Raw genomic sequence first — 15,569 nt, forward strand, 5'->3', positions numbered from 1 at the left:
ACAACAAGCACACACAAGTTTTCTTGCTAAATATATTTTTTTCTTTATTTTTTTACCGGAGTGTATATTTCAAATTTGGTTTCCCTTTAAAAGGCAGCGGAAATAAGTTGATTTATTTCAACAGAAAATAGGAAGGAAACAACTCTACAGACAGCCAGAGACTAGCCTTTAAACCATTTCCACACATCAAATCCTGCTTGATCAAGCAGGCACATGCTACTCTGTGTGCAACCTTAAAAAAGAAAGATAAACCTGTTTGAAATTCCTAGCTCTCCCCAAGTTTCCTTTCAAATGTTGTGTATCTTCAGTCTAACCTCATCAGCCCAAGAGGATGATAGAGACTTGCCCCATTTTGACACACTGCCCTGGAGTTTGCACTCTAGTTGCACTTTAAGCAAGGACAGACAACACTCCCCCTCCACGAGATGCTGTGCTGGTCTTTATGGGAAGCTCTGAAATCCAACAGGAATTGCCAGCCTCACCAGAGGGACTACCAAAATAGGCTGACATGTTAAACATGAAACCTGGCTGCCTTGGCTTGAAGTTGAGCTGGCAATAGTTCTCCACTGCTACTGACACAATGTAATTGGCACATCTTCTCCAGCTCTACCTAGAACAGGAGCTGGGGCTCAAAGCACTTTTCCATCACTGTATTCTAAATTACTAAATACAAACCACCAGCGCAGCCACCAGACGTGACCCATCAACTGCAGAAAAGATACCATATTCATGTCAAGCAGGCAAGCTGCGTGCCAGAAACAATCCCAGGCTACTGCTGTCCTGTAGCTAGTAAAGACAGTGGGTTTGAACCACGTTGCATTGAATTACTTCTATCTCAAATTGTTTTGTAAACTGTTCACAGCTCAGGCATGCAGGCAAGCAGACAGAGTGAGGAGTAAAAAAGAGCAGCATGAAGGAGTGGCTGCAAAAGATGAGCTGACCAAATCCCAGCTACTGCTCAGGAGGACAGGAGTTCCTGGAATTACGAGCAGATGAGTATATGTGGAGAAAGTAGGTGCCTATTCGAAATTTGCACATATGCATGTAGTTATCCTGCTCACGAATGGAAGTGAAATGTCAGGTGGAGTAGCAGGGTACATTTGGAAGAGATTTACAGCCTCTGCCCTTTCACAGCCAACACTTTGCCATGAAGTGCGGGGGTTCCCAGCTCATTCACATGTTCCACTCTCCATGGAAATGAGGTCCCGTGGAGCCAAACTAAAGACACTCTTCCCGAAAGGTCCGCTCTAATGGCTAACATCCAGTATCACTGCGCTTCAACAGTGTATGGCGGGACTGCGCAGCCCAGGCCCGATCCCTCACCCTGAGGGGGCAGCGCTCGGGCCCCGCTGCAGGCCGGGCGCGGGGCAGCGCCGGCCCCTCTCCCGCAGCGCCACACCGCCCTCTGCCGGGGATGGCTCCGGGATGACTCCGGCTGGAGGGAGCGCACTGTAGTGGGGTCAGGACAGCAGGGAGTGGGGTCACCGGGTCACACCTGCCGGATCAGGCAGGGCCATCCCAGAGCATGCGGCACAGGGCTGTGTCCACAGAGTTCTTGATTATCTCCAGTGAGGGAGATTCCGCAAGCTGTCTGTGCCGCTGCACCATCAACTGTACAGTAAAAGAAGTATTTCTTCATGTTCAAGTGGAACTTCCTGTGCATCAGGTTTTGCCCACTGCCTCTTGTCCTGTTGCTTGGCAGCACCAAGAAGAGCCTGGCTCCATTCTCCCGTTACCACGCCTTCATATATTTGTACACATTGATGAAGTGACTCGCACCGCCTGCCCCGGCAGCGCCGGCGGGGCTCGAACCCGCGACGACCGCACGCCGAGCGGAGGCGTTCCCATAAGCCCCGCCCCTCTGCTTTGGCGCTCCGTCCATTTCCCTCTTTATGCGTCTCTTCCGGTCCGGCGCGGGAGGGCGTCGGAAGTGACTCCATAGCGGCCGCGGCCGGGGGAGTTCGGCGGCGCCATGGCGGAGGTGAGGGACGAGGGAGGGTCCCGCGTGTTCGCTATGTCGCGCCCTTGAGGCGCTCTGGGCGAGACCAGGGAGCGGGAGCGGGTCGGGGCCGGGCGGGAGAAGCGCCGCCGCGCACCCGCCACCGTCGCTGTCCCCTGGGTGGGAAAGGCCTCTGTGGGGATGGTCCGTGGCAGCGCCTCCATCTGCGGCCCCCGCCCGGTTCGGCCCGGGGACACCGAGGTGCCCGCAGAACGCACCGGGTGCGGGCCATGGGAGTGTGCGTGTCTGGGGCGGGAGTGAGCAGCGGGTTTGCTTTGCCAGGCTTGTGCCGAATGCGGAATTGGTGCTGCGGGGCATCAGGCACAGCATCGCCAGCCCGTCAGGAGGGGGGATTGTCCCGCTCCGAGCTGCTCTGAGGCGGCCTCACCTCCAGTGCTGGGTACTGTTTTGGGTACCACAGTATCAGAAAAAGGTGTAAAGGTTATGGAGATGAATGGTCTAGAGGAAAAACCTTATGAGGAGTGGATGAGGTCACTTGCCATATTCACACTGGAAAAGAGGGTGAAGAGAAACCTCATTTCAGTTTACAGCTTCCTCATGAGGGGGAAGCAGAGGAGCAGGCTCTGATCTGATCTCTGTGGTGACCAGTGACAGAATCCAAGGGAATGACCTGAAGTTGTGTCGGGGAGGTTTAGGTTGGATATTAGGAAAAGGTTCTTCACCCAGAGGGTGGTTGGGTGCTAGAACAGCTCCCCAGGGCAGTGGTCACAGCCACAAGGCTGACAGAGCTCAATGAACATTTGGATAATGCTCTTGGGCACAGGGTGTGACTCTTGGGGGTGTCCTGTGCAGGGCCAGACCTCGATGATGCTTGTGAGCCACTTCCAGCTCAGCATATTCTGTGATTGTGGAGAGCTGATGCCGGGGTGTTTTACCACCAGAGACCTACTGACTGTTAGCCCATAAGGGAAACCACAAAAAGGGGCTTTTTGTGAGGGTTTGGGAGCACAGCTGTGGAGAAGCCCACTGGTTTTATAGGTTGTAGAATCTTTACTGTGGGGTGAATTTCATGCACTTCTGAAGAAACATGGGGCTGTCGGGGTTATAGAAGGAGGTGCAATGACTGCTGCCAGATGCAACACTATGAGCTGGTGTTTTACAGAAAAGCATCTGTCAAAAATTACTTGCAGAAATTTCTTCGCTGTTGGGGAGACATTGTGGTACCTACTCCTCCATTTGTGGTGTCAGCAGCTGCTGTTGTTAGGTGGTAATTAGCCATGTTAACATGAAGTGGTACTGTGCACAGAAATTCATATTGCTCATGTTCTTTTTACAGTGGTAGTGAGGGAAAATTTACAGGTTTTTTTTTTTTTTTTTTCAGAAAGAATTGACTTATTTATTGCCTACATATAAAAACAGATTTGGGAAGGACGTGGGATAGAACTTTTATACGATACCAGTGCAGAAAGTTTGATAAAAGTTTTTGGCTTGCTTTTCAAAGTCTTGTAAGTTTTCAAGGAATAGAATATAGCTTTGAATAAACAACTGACATAATGAATTTTTTAGTTTCCAAGAAAATTAGTGTCTTCTGCGAACAGAATGGTTGCATGTCATGTAACAGAACTGAGAAATTGCTACTCAGTTCAATTTATGTTTCAGTGTTCAGTTTTTCATTTAAATCTGTTCAAACTTATTTAAATGCTCTTTTCTTTATTTTAGGAAGTCCAAAAGCATTCTGTGCACACACTTGTGTTCAGATCTTTGAAGAGAACCCATGACATGTTTGTAGCTGACAATGCCAAGCCTATCCCACTGGATGAAGAAAGGTACGTGCTGCTGCACCCAGTGAAGTTTTAAACTCTGTCAGTGATTGTCAATTTCTGACTCAAGTCAGAAATTCAGATGTTTTTGTACTGTCAACACTGTAATCTTGGGGGGAGAGAAATATTAGAGTTGTAGAGTAAGTTGTATGACATCCCTGTGCAATATTTCAGAACCTGTTAGCAGTTCAGAGGCTGGGGCTCAGTGAGGTTTTGCTTTCCTCTCGCGCAGCCACAAGGTGAAGATGGCGGTGAAGCTGCGCACGGAGTACGGCTCAGTGCTGCACATGCCCTCGCTCAAGGAGAACCTGAGGGAGAAGGGGGGCCCCAACACCGGGGATCCCTATGGACACAAACAGTACTCTGGAAACCAAGGTTAGTGTGCCCTTAGTGCTCTATTTGTCCTTCTTTTGTCACAGTCTCACTGGTGTAAAATCTGCAGAATGCAGTCCAGTGTTAATCCACTGGAGATAAATACAGATATCAAAGAAACCTTTTTTGATTGGTATTTTTCTTGCTAGGGTCCACAAGAGGTAAGTGATACAGAAGAAGGGGAAAGCTGATTTTAACAAAGGAGTTATTGAGTGCTGTGCATTTTTTATTGTGATTAGTTGGTGAAAAGAGTAACTTTTGGTAATATTAGTGTGTAATGTACTTGAGTGTTAGAGTTGAATAATGTATTTCTTATGTCTGCAAATTCATGATTAAGGACATCCTCTTTCTTACTTTTGTTTGTTTTGCATTTTTGTGTGTTGTTTTTTGTTTGAGGTGGTTGTTTTGTTATTTTAGCTTTGCTTCATAGTATATTTACAGTCTTTTAGTTGTGCAGTTTTTAAACCAGAAAACACTTTATTTCAAATCTGTAGAGTTTTTTTAATGTATGTTTTGTGATGTATAAAATGTGTGTGTGTTAGTTAGATCTCATATGAAAATTTGTTTTCTAAAAATGCTGCCTCATTTTAGTTGAGGTAGTTGATATTCAGTTGATACTGAGATTCTGCCCAAGGTGCTTTATTTGGAAGTATTGTGAAACACGTTGAGAGAGAATGAAAAATCTTTTAAGAAGAAAAGAACCTTTTTCAATTCTGACAGCGCAGACAACCAGCCAACTAGCTTACGTTTCAGACACCCATGCTCTTTGTAGTCATGATATCTCCTTCAAAGGCAGTGTGAAGATTTTTTTCTTGAGTCCTCTTGATAACTGAATGGTAGCTTCACTATTCAAATTAATTGTTTTTTACAGTCGAGTTTTCTAAAATGGAGATAACCAGAACAAATTAAATTAATGAAAATGAGAAATGTGTATGTACATTGAAGGTGATTACTAGTTTCTTCTGCTGTGTATTATCTGCTCTCTTTTCCTCTATTTGCTGTTTGAGTGCATTATAAAATGTAATTATTAATATAACATTCTCTTGCTCTTTAGGGCAAGAAGTTGAGTATATAGTAACTGGTACTCACCCATACCCATCTGGGCCTGGTAAGTAAAATTTTGCAAGTGTTTGTATGGATTTTTTGGGTTCCTGTATGAAGAAGATATCCTCCATCGTAGCAGGAGCAGGCTTCTTCTTGATGTGAATCCATAATTAATAGTAGTGGAATGTTGCCTGCTTTTCATCACCAGAGCAGAAAGATGTAAGTTTCACCATCTTGCTCTGGGGAAGAGTTTTGAGGGTGTAATAATTTTAGTGCTTGTAAGGGTTACAAGCACTAGTTGCTCATTGCCACTGCTACTGACTGATCCTGCTCTGTTCTTGTAAGAATTTAGTTTTAGGTGTTGATCTTTTTTTGTGCTTAAGTTTATTATGTGTAGTGGGAAATCTGTTGTCTTGATTTATAACTTAACAGATGTGAGTGTTCAGTGAACCCTCAACCGTTAAACAACCAGGCATAGTTGCTTTTAACTATGGGGACAAGAATTGCTCACAGTGTCTTCCTTCAGTTTAGTGTTCTTTTAATAGAATCATTTATATCAGGGTTCAAACTCAGACTCTCTTGGCTGTTTCTTGTTTTAACCTGAATATTTTGCCCAAATACTGAGTTTGTTGTCAACTGACAGAAGTGGTTAGGAGAAGAAATAAAGTGATGAGTTAAATTCACCAGTCTGCACCAAAACTGTACTTTACAAAGAGTTTTTAATTTCTTTTTAGACAACACCTGCTGTTCTTGACAAGGTTAAAAATCTGAATGTGTAGCTGGAAATTCTCACTTCAGTAGGACTAAACCTTCTGTAGTTCTGGCACCACTGTGTGATGCCAAACACCGCATAGGGATGGATTATAAATTGTACTAAAGGGCCTAAGTTAGCAAATGCTTTACAAGATCATGTTTATTTCTGTGATGTTTAGATTTCCATAGCAATTAAAGCTGGATATAGAGATGGATGCTGCTCCTAATTAGACTTTTTTTTTGTTTCCACTGGCATACTGTTTTAAACTCTTGAAATTTTGTACTCATATATGTAGTAGATCAAGATGGAAAGGATTTGTGCCAAAATAAAGATTTCAGTAGATTTGAATTGGATGTGAAAATGTTACTGAAGGATGAGAGTTTATATTACAGATGTGTCAGGCCCTTGTTTGCAGGTATATGTGTTTATATATGTTTGTATAATACACTTTTGAGTTCCTGTTTAATGGAGTTGTCTTTGTTTCTGATATGGTTTTTTTTTTTTTCAAGGTGTGGCTTTGACAGCAGATACTAAGGTCCAGAGGATGCCAAGTGAATCTGCAGCACAGTCCTTAGCTGTAGCACTTCCTGCTTCCCAGTCCAGGTACTGCTGTGTTGCCTCATTGACATTGTTATCTGTGGGAATTGCAAGGCAAATCACAGAAGCTGGGATAAGAGCTACTTGGAGTAATTAGAATATTCTTAAAGGAACTGCTTGTAGTGTGGACAGGCATTGTTTTTATGTATGCTTTTTATTTTGTATTGTCATGAGAGGTAGTGGGTGGAAGTTGGGACAAGGGAAACTTTGTTTAGTTAGAAGAGAAGAATGTGAAGCTTTGTGATATCTGTACCTTGGGGTGGTCAGGTCCTAGCCAGGGTGCCAGGAGAGGTTGTGGACTCTCCATCCTGAGAGGTGTACAGCACTCAGCTGGGTGCAGCCCTGTGATGCCTTATCATTTAGCAGGAGAAAGTCAATTGCCAGTCATGAACCATTTTCACTCCCCCCAGGCTGGATGCAAACAGGACAGCTGCTGGTGTGGGTGACATTTACAGGCATGCTGGAATGTCTGAGCGTTCCCAGCCTCCTGGGATGGCTGTGGTGAGTCTGTTGCACATCTAACTGGAACAGTACATGGTGTTGACCAGATTGCTTCTGGATCTGTGTGTGTTGTCTGGAGATCTCCTGACTGACTAAATTTAATCAGTATTGAGAAGGCAGAATGTTTTAGGCTTTGGACAAAGAGATAAACTACCAACCAGAAGACTAACACTTCTTTTAATTTACAGGCTATGGTGGAAGCTGGTGGAAACAAAACTTCTGCATTAATGCCAAAGAAGGCTCCAACCATGCCCAAACCTCAGTGGCATCCACCTTGGAAACTCTACAGAGTAAGTCAGAAATTACATGACATGAACATGCATATAAAAGTAGACATACTCTATGTAAGACCTCAAATCATAGTTTTTGTTCTCATTCACAAAAATATAATAAAATGTGATTTAAAAATGTGATCAAAAAGTGATCACAACTAAGTTATGTATACACAGTCTCGCTTTGAACCTCTCGTTTACTCTCGTAGCTGTGTTATGTTAAATTTGGTGGAAGGTTTGCTGTATTTCTGCCTAAGAAACTTCGTTGTGTTTTAAATCTTTCAAAATGAGCCGTATGACAGTACCTGAAACATGACATCCAGTGAAACTAGTTATGAGGTTTGATTTTAGCTGTCTGACCTTGGAAAATTTAGAGGAATGGGCTGCTGAAAGCAAAGCATGTGTTGGCAGAGTATTTCTTGTGAGATCAGGCTCCATTATTTTTTATTGGAAAGTGTCCAACTCTCATATTACCCCTGTTTTGGGGAAAAGAAGGCGATGGTGTGCTTTAAGAGGTTATTATATAGAAATGTGATTTAATAGCCAGTGTTTTTATAATTGTTCTTTGTATAAACACTGTCCAGCAGCAGAAGGAATCTGTGCTCAAATATGGTCTTTCTCTGCAAAGCTTCAAGTGTTGAGCCACAGTGTTAAGGACTCGCAAAGGATATTAAAAAGTCGCTTATACAAACAAGGTCTTTACATATTGCAGCTTCCCCAAGTCTGGTGTATTATGTAAATTTCTAGTTTTCTCTTTAACTGGAGAAGAAATCAAGCTGTCTTCAGATCTGATTTCACATTTGACTTTTCTTGGTAAATACTAGCAAATTTCAGTGTTGAAGAAGGAAAATTACTTCAAAAGGTATTGTATTATTTCTGATATAAAGTTTTTTTGGTTCTTTGTGAAGGTTATCAGTGGTCATCTGGGCTGGGTGAGATGCATTGCAGTGGAACCAGGAAATCAGTGGTTTGTTACTGGCTCTGCTGACAGAACCATAAAGGTAAGAGCTTGGAAGAAATGACTGACAGAGTTTGCAGGGGTGGGGTTTTTTTGTTCCCTTTTTATTTAAAAATGTTTCCAGCCCTTGGAAACAATTTCTTGTTTGCTGTTTGTGGAATAATGAACTGCAGAACATTTTTTCTTTTGTTACCTTGTCATAAAGGATTTGTGGAGTAGCTGCCGTTCTTCTTTTGAGATTTCATTTCTTACATGGTAGTATCTGGAGAGCAAGTGTTTGTGTGACTGTATTTTTATCTTACATTGCAGCAGGATCAGTTACATCTGGGCTGTTTACCCAGATTCACTGTGTAACTTTTTCCTGTCTACCTTAAAATACCTATTTTGGTGCAGATTTGGGACCTTGCTAGTGGCAAATTGAAATTGTCTTTGACGGGACACATCAGTACCGTACGCGGGGTGATAGTAAGTGCGAGAAGTCCATACCTCTTTTCTTGTGGAGAAGACAAACAAGTGAAATGCTGGGATCTTGAGTACAATAAGGTAAGCTGCAGTTTCTTTAATTGAAGGAATTGGTAGTAGCAAATACAAAAATCAAAGCATTTAGAATATTTTTTCAGTTATTAGTTTGCATGGTTTTTTATTCATCTAGGTTATCAGACATTACCACGGTCATCTAAGTGCTGTTTATGGCTTAGACTTGCATCCAACAATAGATGTGCTGGTGACATGCAGCAGGGATTCAACAGCACGAGTAAGTATAGCATTGTTGTGTTTGAACATCTTGACGTCTGTATTTCAATATCTTCACTTGTAAAAATGAGCACTTAGCAAAAGTTGTCATCAATTTAGATGAAATACTAAGGTGGTTTGTGTTAGCTTTGTCTTACATTGTTGATAAAATTGAAGCCCAAATACACAAACTTTCCATGTCACTTCAGGATGATGTTTTATTTCTTAGTTTAGTAGGTAGACTACATAGTGTATGTAGGATTGCTTAGTATTTAGAAGGTGGTGTGGGATTATGGTGGCTTGAATTATCCGTATGCCTGGAAGGCATATAACTGGCAGGTTCCTGCTCTTCTTGAAATTTGCCAGCTGAGGCAGTTCTGTAATAAATGGTTGGGTGAAAAATACCACCTAAATACCGTTTTTTTAATCTGTAAGACTATGGCAAGGAAATTATGTAATCAGTGTTAGTGCATAAAATACATTGAATATTCTCCTGTTACTGACCTCTGACATATTTGCTGTGATTTCATAGATTTGGGATGTAAGGACAAAAGCCAGTGTGCACACACTGTCAGGACACACAAATGCAGTAGCAACTGTGAAGTGCCAAGCTGCAGAACCACAAATTATTACAGGTATAGTAGGTGTAGTTTCATGAGTAACATGATGGAAAAACCTAATAGTGAATGTGTTTGTTCAGTAATTGTGTGATGTTCATAATGTTATCTTGGTTAATTTTTCAAATCTCGTACTAGTTTCTGTTGAAAATGGGCCATGCAATGGTTATTACATACTATTAATGGTATGTTTAAGCAAATATGACTGTGCATTGCTTGAATGCTTTTCTGCACTTCCTTTTTTTCTGGTGTTTTCATTTGTGTTCTAATATATATTGAGACTTGCATTTTCTGTGATATTTCGGTTCTCCCTATTTCAGTTCAGGAGTGTCCAGTACTGTGGTTAAGTGTTCATCTTCTTTCCCATTATGTCGAAATCAAGCTTTGCAGTGTAACTTCTTAAAGTTATCCTGCAAAACTGGATACTTCTTAAAACTGAGTAAAAATACTTTTGCAATCTGGCATCTTCTTCATCTGAGGTGGCATTAGCACAGCATTTATGTGTCTGTCACATCGTTCTGGCTGCCTTAGCAAAGTAATGATTATGATAAAATCAAGATGATGGTTTCTACTGGTTTTTTTTTAATTTTCTTCTCATTGTAGGCAGTCATGATACTACCATACGGCTCTGGGACTTGGTGGCAGGAAAAACTCGTGTTACTTTAACAAATCACAAGAAATCTGTAAGAGCAGTAGTGCTACATCCAAGACAGTAAGTTTTCTTTATTTTGTTACACTTTCATAGTTTTTTGAGAATTGAAGAGAGGAAATGTGAGTGATGATCTAGAATGGTAGAGCATAATAATGTGAGAAACTAATGCACTTAGGATGATGCAAAAATGTACATATCAATTATCAGATACATTTTACTGCACTGAGTGTGCTTCTCTAGTGTTGGCATTGGTGTACATTAGCAATCCTGAGAATGCCTTATATCCCAGAGTTGCTTATGTGTGTGCCTTTCATTCAGTCCTTAAAATTCAGTGATATAGTGCTCATAAGGCTAATGATAAATATGTAACTGAATGGTTGTGGGCAGGAATTGCAGTAGTTTTGTAATGGGCCAATGCACACATGTGATTAATGCTAAAGGAGACAGTGATTAATAGAGTGGTCTGTCTTTTTAATACGTGGTTCACTGCACAAGACATTTCAATCTAACTGGCCTTAAAAAAAACTCAGTGTGAGAATTGAAGCTTTGAAGCAGATGTTCTTGGAAGTGCTTTGAATTTAGATGCTGTATTTTGATGCACAACTGTTGCCTGTTTGGATCTCCATTAAAATAGTGGACAAAAGGAGTTTACATAGAACTTGATTGCTTCTGTGCCTTTAATATTTTAAAATTACATTTTGTCATTTCTATCAGAAATTCATCATCTTTGATATGAATAAACTCTGTCCGAGTGTGTGCCTGAAAAACTGTGTAGCCTGTTAGCTATAGAAAAAGGCTCTATTTTACTTACATTCTGAAAAAAAAAGTAATTCAGGGTTCAACTTCATTGATAATACCTTTCTGAAAATAAACTTGAAGTGTTCTTGTCAAATGGTAGCAACTGTCAGTCTACAGTTCAAATTACTATTTTTTTTAATGTTGCAGTATTTTCTCAACTCAACTTTTTTATTTGTGCTATCTTTTAAATAGACAGCAAATTCTCTGGATATTGTGGCAAATTAAAGTATTCCTACAGGCTATTGTATGTGCTACCCAAATAACCATGTAACTGCTTGCACATGTTAAAATGAAGGAAGTTTTTATTTTGGGGTGACTCAGTGGAAGAAATTATATTTCTTAGTAACATTTTTGCAGGGCTTTTTCCTTGCTTATGTAATTTTGGAAGACTAGGCATTAGCCTGTGCTTGGGGTTTGTTGCCTTTTTATCCTGTTACCTTTGCTGGTGATGCCCTGATACCTGAAAATTTGCCAGAATAACAACTGAAGAGAACTTAATGTGCATTTCAGATATTTGCATATGAAATCTATGGCAATACAGGATGTTATAAAGTTTAGTTTATGAAGAGGAAAGAAAACAGTGGGAGTAGGTAATTCATGGCTTCATAAAATTGCTTAATTTCATGTGAAGTAAACCTGTCAGAAAAGCAGTTTTAATATTAAGTAATTTTGCAACTAGCATTTAGCAGTAGTTTTAATGAAGGACATTTGCTCTCACTACAGCTATTTTGAGCTTTAATATACTTTGTTTGTTTTCTTTCAGTTACACATTTGCATCTGGTTCTCCAGATAATATTAAGCAGTGGAAATTCCCAGATGGAAACTTCATCCAGAATCTCTCTGGTCACAATGCTATTATAAACACACTGGCTGTAAATTCCGATGGTGTTCTGGTCTCAGGAGGTAAAAATGAGAAATACACATTCCTCTCCTCTCCCCCATGTACATATGGCTGGAGGTCCTTAGGCAGAGATGCTCATGGAGCTCTGCCTTACCTAGGCCTGTCAGACTGCTGCAGGACATAATTTCATTTTGTTGTGAGTAGGGCCACTTTCATGACCTTGGATGTTTCTGAGCTGCATGCAAATAAAATAAATTTGAAGGACTTCTAATGTACTGCATGGAAGAGGTTTCTCTTCTCAGCTGGCTGCTGCTGCAAGGCTCCAGAGTCCATCCTTTATGATCTGCTGGTCATTAGTGCCTCCTCTGGAATTAGCTGCATGTTGAGGCAGTGACACTGGCTAGCAGATGTAGAAGCATCTTGCTAAAGCTAAATGGGAATAAAGCACTTTGTCCAATGTGCCCTTGGTCCTGTAGGCTAGGGATGTGGGGTAAGATGGAAATGTGCTAAGCAGGAATTGGGAAACAGCCAGTTACATTGTCACCTTACTCTGGTTATGTTTCCATCTATGTGAAAGGGGCCCTTGATTTTAAAATTTGGATAAAGCTGTGTTTAACAAATGGCTCACCCATGTAAGAACAAGAACTTCACAAAATACTGAAATGGACTTACACGTCATTATTATTATTTGAAGACACTTTCAGAACATCCTTTTATGACTTTTTTATGTTTGTAGTAGCTGAGTCTTAAAAAACACCTTCTCCACATAAAAAAACCCTATTACCATTTTACTGATATTAATTGTGAGTTCTAAAAAGTTAAAATTGGGGTTTCAATTCTCCCCTTTACATCCTAATGCTATCTACAGCAGCTTCAGAGAAGGTGATACTGAATCAAAATAAGTTGATTTTACCTTGGAGTTTTCTACTGTAGAAACACCCTTCTTGAAATATCTGGATTTCTAGTCTAGCTGGCAGCTGTGGAGAAATTTAATTTTTAATAAATCTGTTTTGGCTAGATGATGCTTTTGAGGGGTATTGGGTTTTCTAACTGAAAAATTTTCTTGAGAGTATCCTTCTGAATAGAGCGTTCAGATTGCTGTGAATGCCCTGTAGCTGATGCCAGTAGCAGCAACACTGGAGGTGGTTTAAACTGGATTTGGAATAAAATCTCTGCAAACATTAAACCCACTTTGCATTAAGTCAATGTCCTAATCTCTTTGGGAGGATGATGCCTCCTCATTCAACTTCAGTGGAGCTACTGAGCAGGGAGCTTGATTTTCAGAATACCTGTCCTTACTGTGCCTCCAAAGCAACTTGTGCAATTGCCCTGTGATGTAGTGTATCATCTCTCGGGGTTATCTGATGACAATCTGGATGAGATTCTGAGAAGGAAAACAGCAGAAAACAGGAAAATTTATAGGATGTACTGTGCTATTCTACATGAATGTGGTGTTATGTATTCCTGATGTATTTACTAATTGTTCATGATGGTGGTTTTAGAAGACTGATAGAAATTTACTGGCTTGTTTGTTTGTTGTAGCTGATAATGGCACTATGCACCTTTGGGACTGGAGAACTGGATACAATTTCCAGAGAGTACATGCAGCTGTACAGCCAGGTTCTTTGGACAGTGAATCAGGAATATTTGCTTGTGTTTTTGACCAGTCAGAAAGCAGATTGCTAACGGCTGAAGCTGATAAAACCATAAAAGTATACAAAGAAGATGATACTGCGGTATGTCAAAAAGTCTTTTTAAAGTATTTTCATAAAATCAGAAAAATTCAGACAAATATAACACATATCTGTAGGGGACATTTTCATACTTATGTAATCCATTTTGTTGAAGTTTGAAAGAAATCTCTGTATTAGCATTAACAGGACAGTAGCTAATTTCTGCATTCCTAATTATTGTTATATGCTGTAGTACAAATAAGTGTCAGGTCTGTGAACTCTTCTGTAAAGGGCCTTTTTGGTGAAGTTTGGAGAAATCTGAATACAATCATGTACATTGAGTTTTGAACCCAGTGGGGAACTATGTGAGGTTGTATTGATAAAAATATGGGAATCAGCAAAAGGATTGCACTTTTAAGGTTTATTGTACTTATTTATATCATTTGAATTAGTTATTGGCCTTGACAGTTTTTAGAGTTTGAAGTCAAGAGCTTATTTTCACACTGTTACTCTAAAATATGAATTGGTTTACCAGTGGAGAGGACAACAGATGATTGTGTAGTTTATCTGTGTATGTCTTCAATATAAAGAATATAAGAATTTTAATCAAACCTTGGAATTTTGCACTGAATTAGACTAGGAGTAACTCTTACGTATAAAGAATCAGGAATTTTTTATCAGTTTTAAAGCTGGGCAAAATACACTCCATGACATCTACCAATACTGATGTAGATATGTCTGGAAAGCCTGTCACTAGCAGCTCCTGCTCATGTGCTTTGATAACCACAGTGTTGTTTTGGAAATGCCACTGGCAACCTGATCATTTTCCTTGCTGGAAAAAAAAAAAGACAAGTACAGAAAAAGTATTGCTATGTATTTCAGACAGTGAGATGATAGAAAATTTAATTTGGGTAAATTAATTACATTGTAGATTAAGTATTAATAATGCTACTTATGAAATAGAGTACATATACTTCATAAATGGTATTTTAAACTAAACCTCAGTTATAGGTGAGTTTCAAGTTTAATATAAAAATCCTTATGAGATAATTTTTTTTTTCCCTTTAGACTGAAGAAACCCATCCGGTCAGCTGGAAACCAGAAATTATCAAGAGAAAGCGATTTTAGTGTGGCAACATACTACTTCAGTAATTTTGTTTTGGCTTTCCTGAAAGCATTCAGTCAGATTTTGTTCTGCCTAGAACAGCAGAGCAAGAAGTCAGCTAAGTCATTGCTATTTCAACATGTTTTATAATAAATTTTATTTCTCTTTCCTTTTGTCTTTTTTTGTTGCGATTCCAGCAAACCAGTTGAATCTTTACTTTGTGAAGCATGTATGGCTCATGAAAAAGATAGGTGTGCAGGTGGTTAATTTTTAGGCTTACATTCAACAGATTCTTATAAAAATATTTTGATGAGCTAAGTTGTCTGAAGCACCCTTGCTTGACCTCAAAAGTTAATCACAAATTTATGCATAGAAGTCATCTTCTGGAAGTTCTTTAGGGACACTTTCAGATTTTAGACCACTATTGCTTATTGTACATAGGCTAAGTCTATACTGAATTAGAGTTACTGAGTAATTTACAAACAAGCAGGACAACACAATAATAAGGTAATTTGCTTTATAAACACGGCCACTGAACATTGCTGGTGCTGTGTTATTGAAGGAAATGGATCTTCAGAGTGTATCTCTCCCCAGGAAAGTGTTCAAATGGAAGCACTCATCTTCACTTAGTTATTTCAGAGTGGGCCTTCTGTAGCAAGGACTGCTGTCAATGCACTGTTTGCAGGACCAGTTGACTTTCTTTGCAGATGAACTGTTTGCTTTTCCCAGTTATCTAAAGCATATATGACAGTAGAGTGCAGTGAAGTTTTAAAACTCAGCTAGAGGAAAAGCTCTTAGCTCATTTAAGCCTTATTTTACAGGTTGCTGTCTTCCCACGATCTTAAGAAGGAATTTAAAATAAACTGTTACTGG

The 15,569-nt window shown here is 40.2% G+C and overlaps 1 protein-coding gene across 1 annotated transcript; it reads left to right on the top strand.

Annotated features, from left to right (window-relative positions):
* The first annotated feature begins 1,913 nt into the window (after positions 1-1,913).
* PLRG1 (pleiotropic regulator 1) lies at positions 1,914-14,865 on the top strand. Its single transcript, XM_058803293.1, has 15 exons — positions 1,914-1,981; positions 3,680-3,786; positions 4,013-4,155; positions 5,207-5,260; positions 6,460-6,553; positions 6,958-7,048; positions 7,237-7,338; positions 8,229-8,321; positions 8,672-8,821; positions 8,931-9,032; positions 9,543-9,645; positions 10,231-10,339; positions 11,841-11,980; positions 13,461-13,654; positions 14,660-14,865. The coding sequence occupies exons 1-15, from the start codon at positions 1,973-1,975 to the stop codon at positions 14,717-14,719; spliced, it is 1,551 nt and encodes a 516-aa protein (XP_058659276.1). The 5' UTR covers positions 1,914-1,972; the 3' UTR covers positions 14,720-14,865.
* Positions 14,866-15,569: the final 704 nt, after the last annotated feature.

Source organism: Ammospiza caudacuta, chromosome 4 (genome assembly GCF_027887145.1).
Source record: "Ammospiza caudacuta isolate bAmmCau1 chromosome 4, bAmmCau1.pri, whole genome shotgun sequence".
In the NCBI taxonomy this organism is placed as follows: domain Eukaryota; kingdom Metazoa; phylum Chordata; class Aves; order Passeriformes; family Passerellidae; genus Ammospiza; species Ammospiza caudacuta.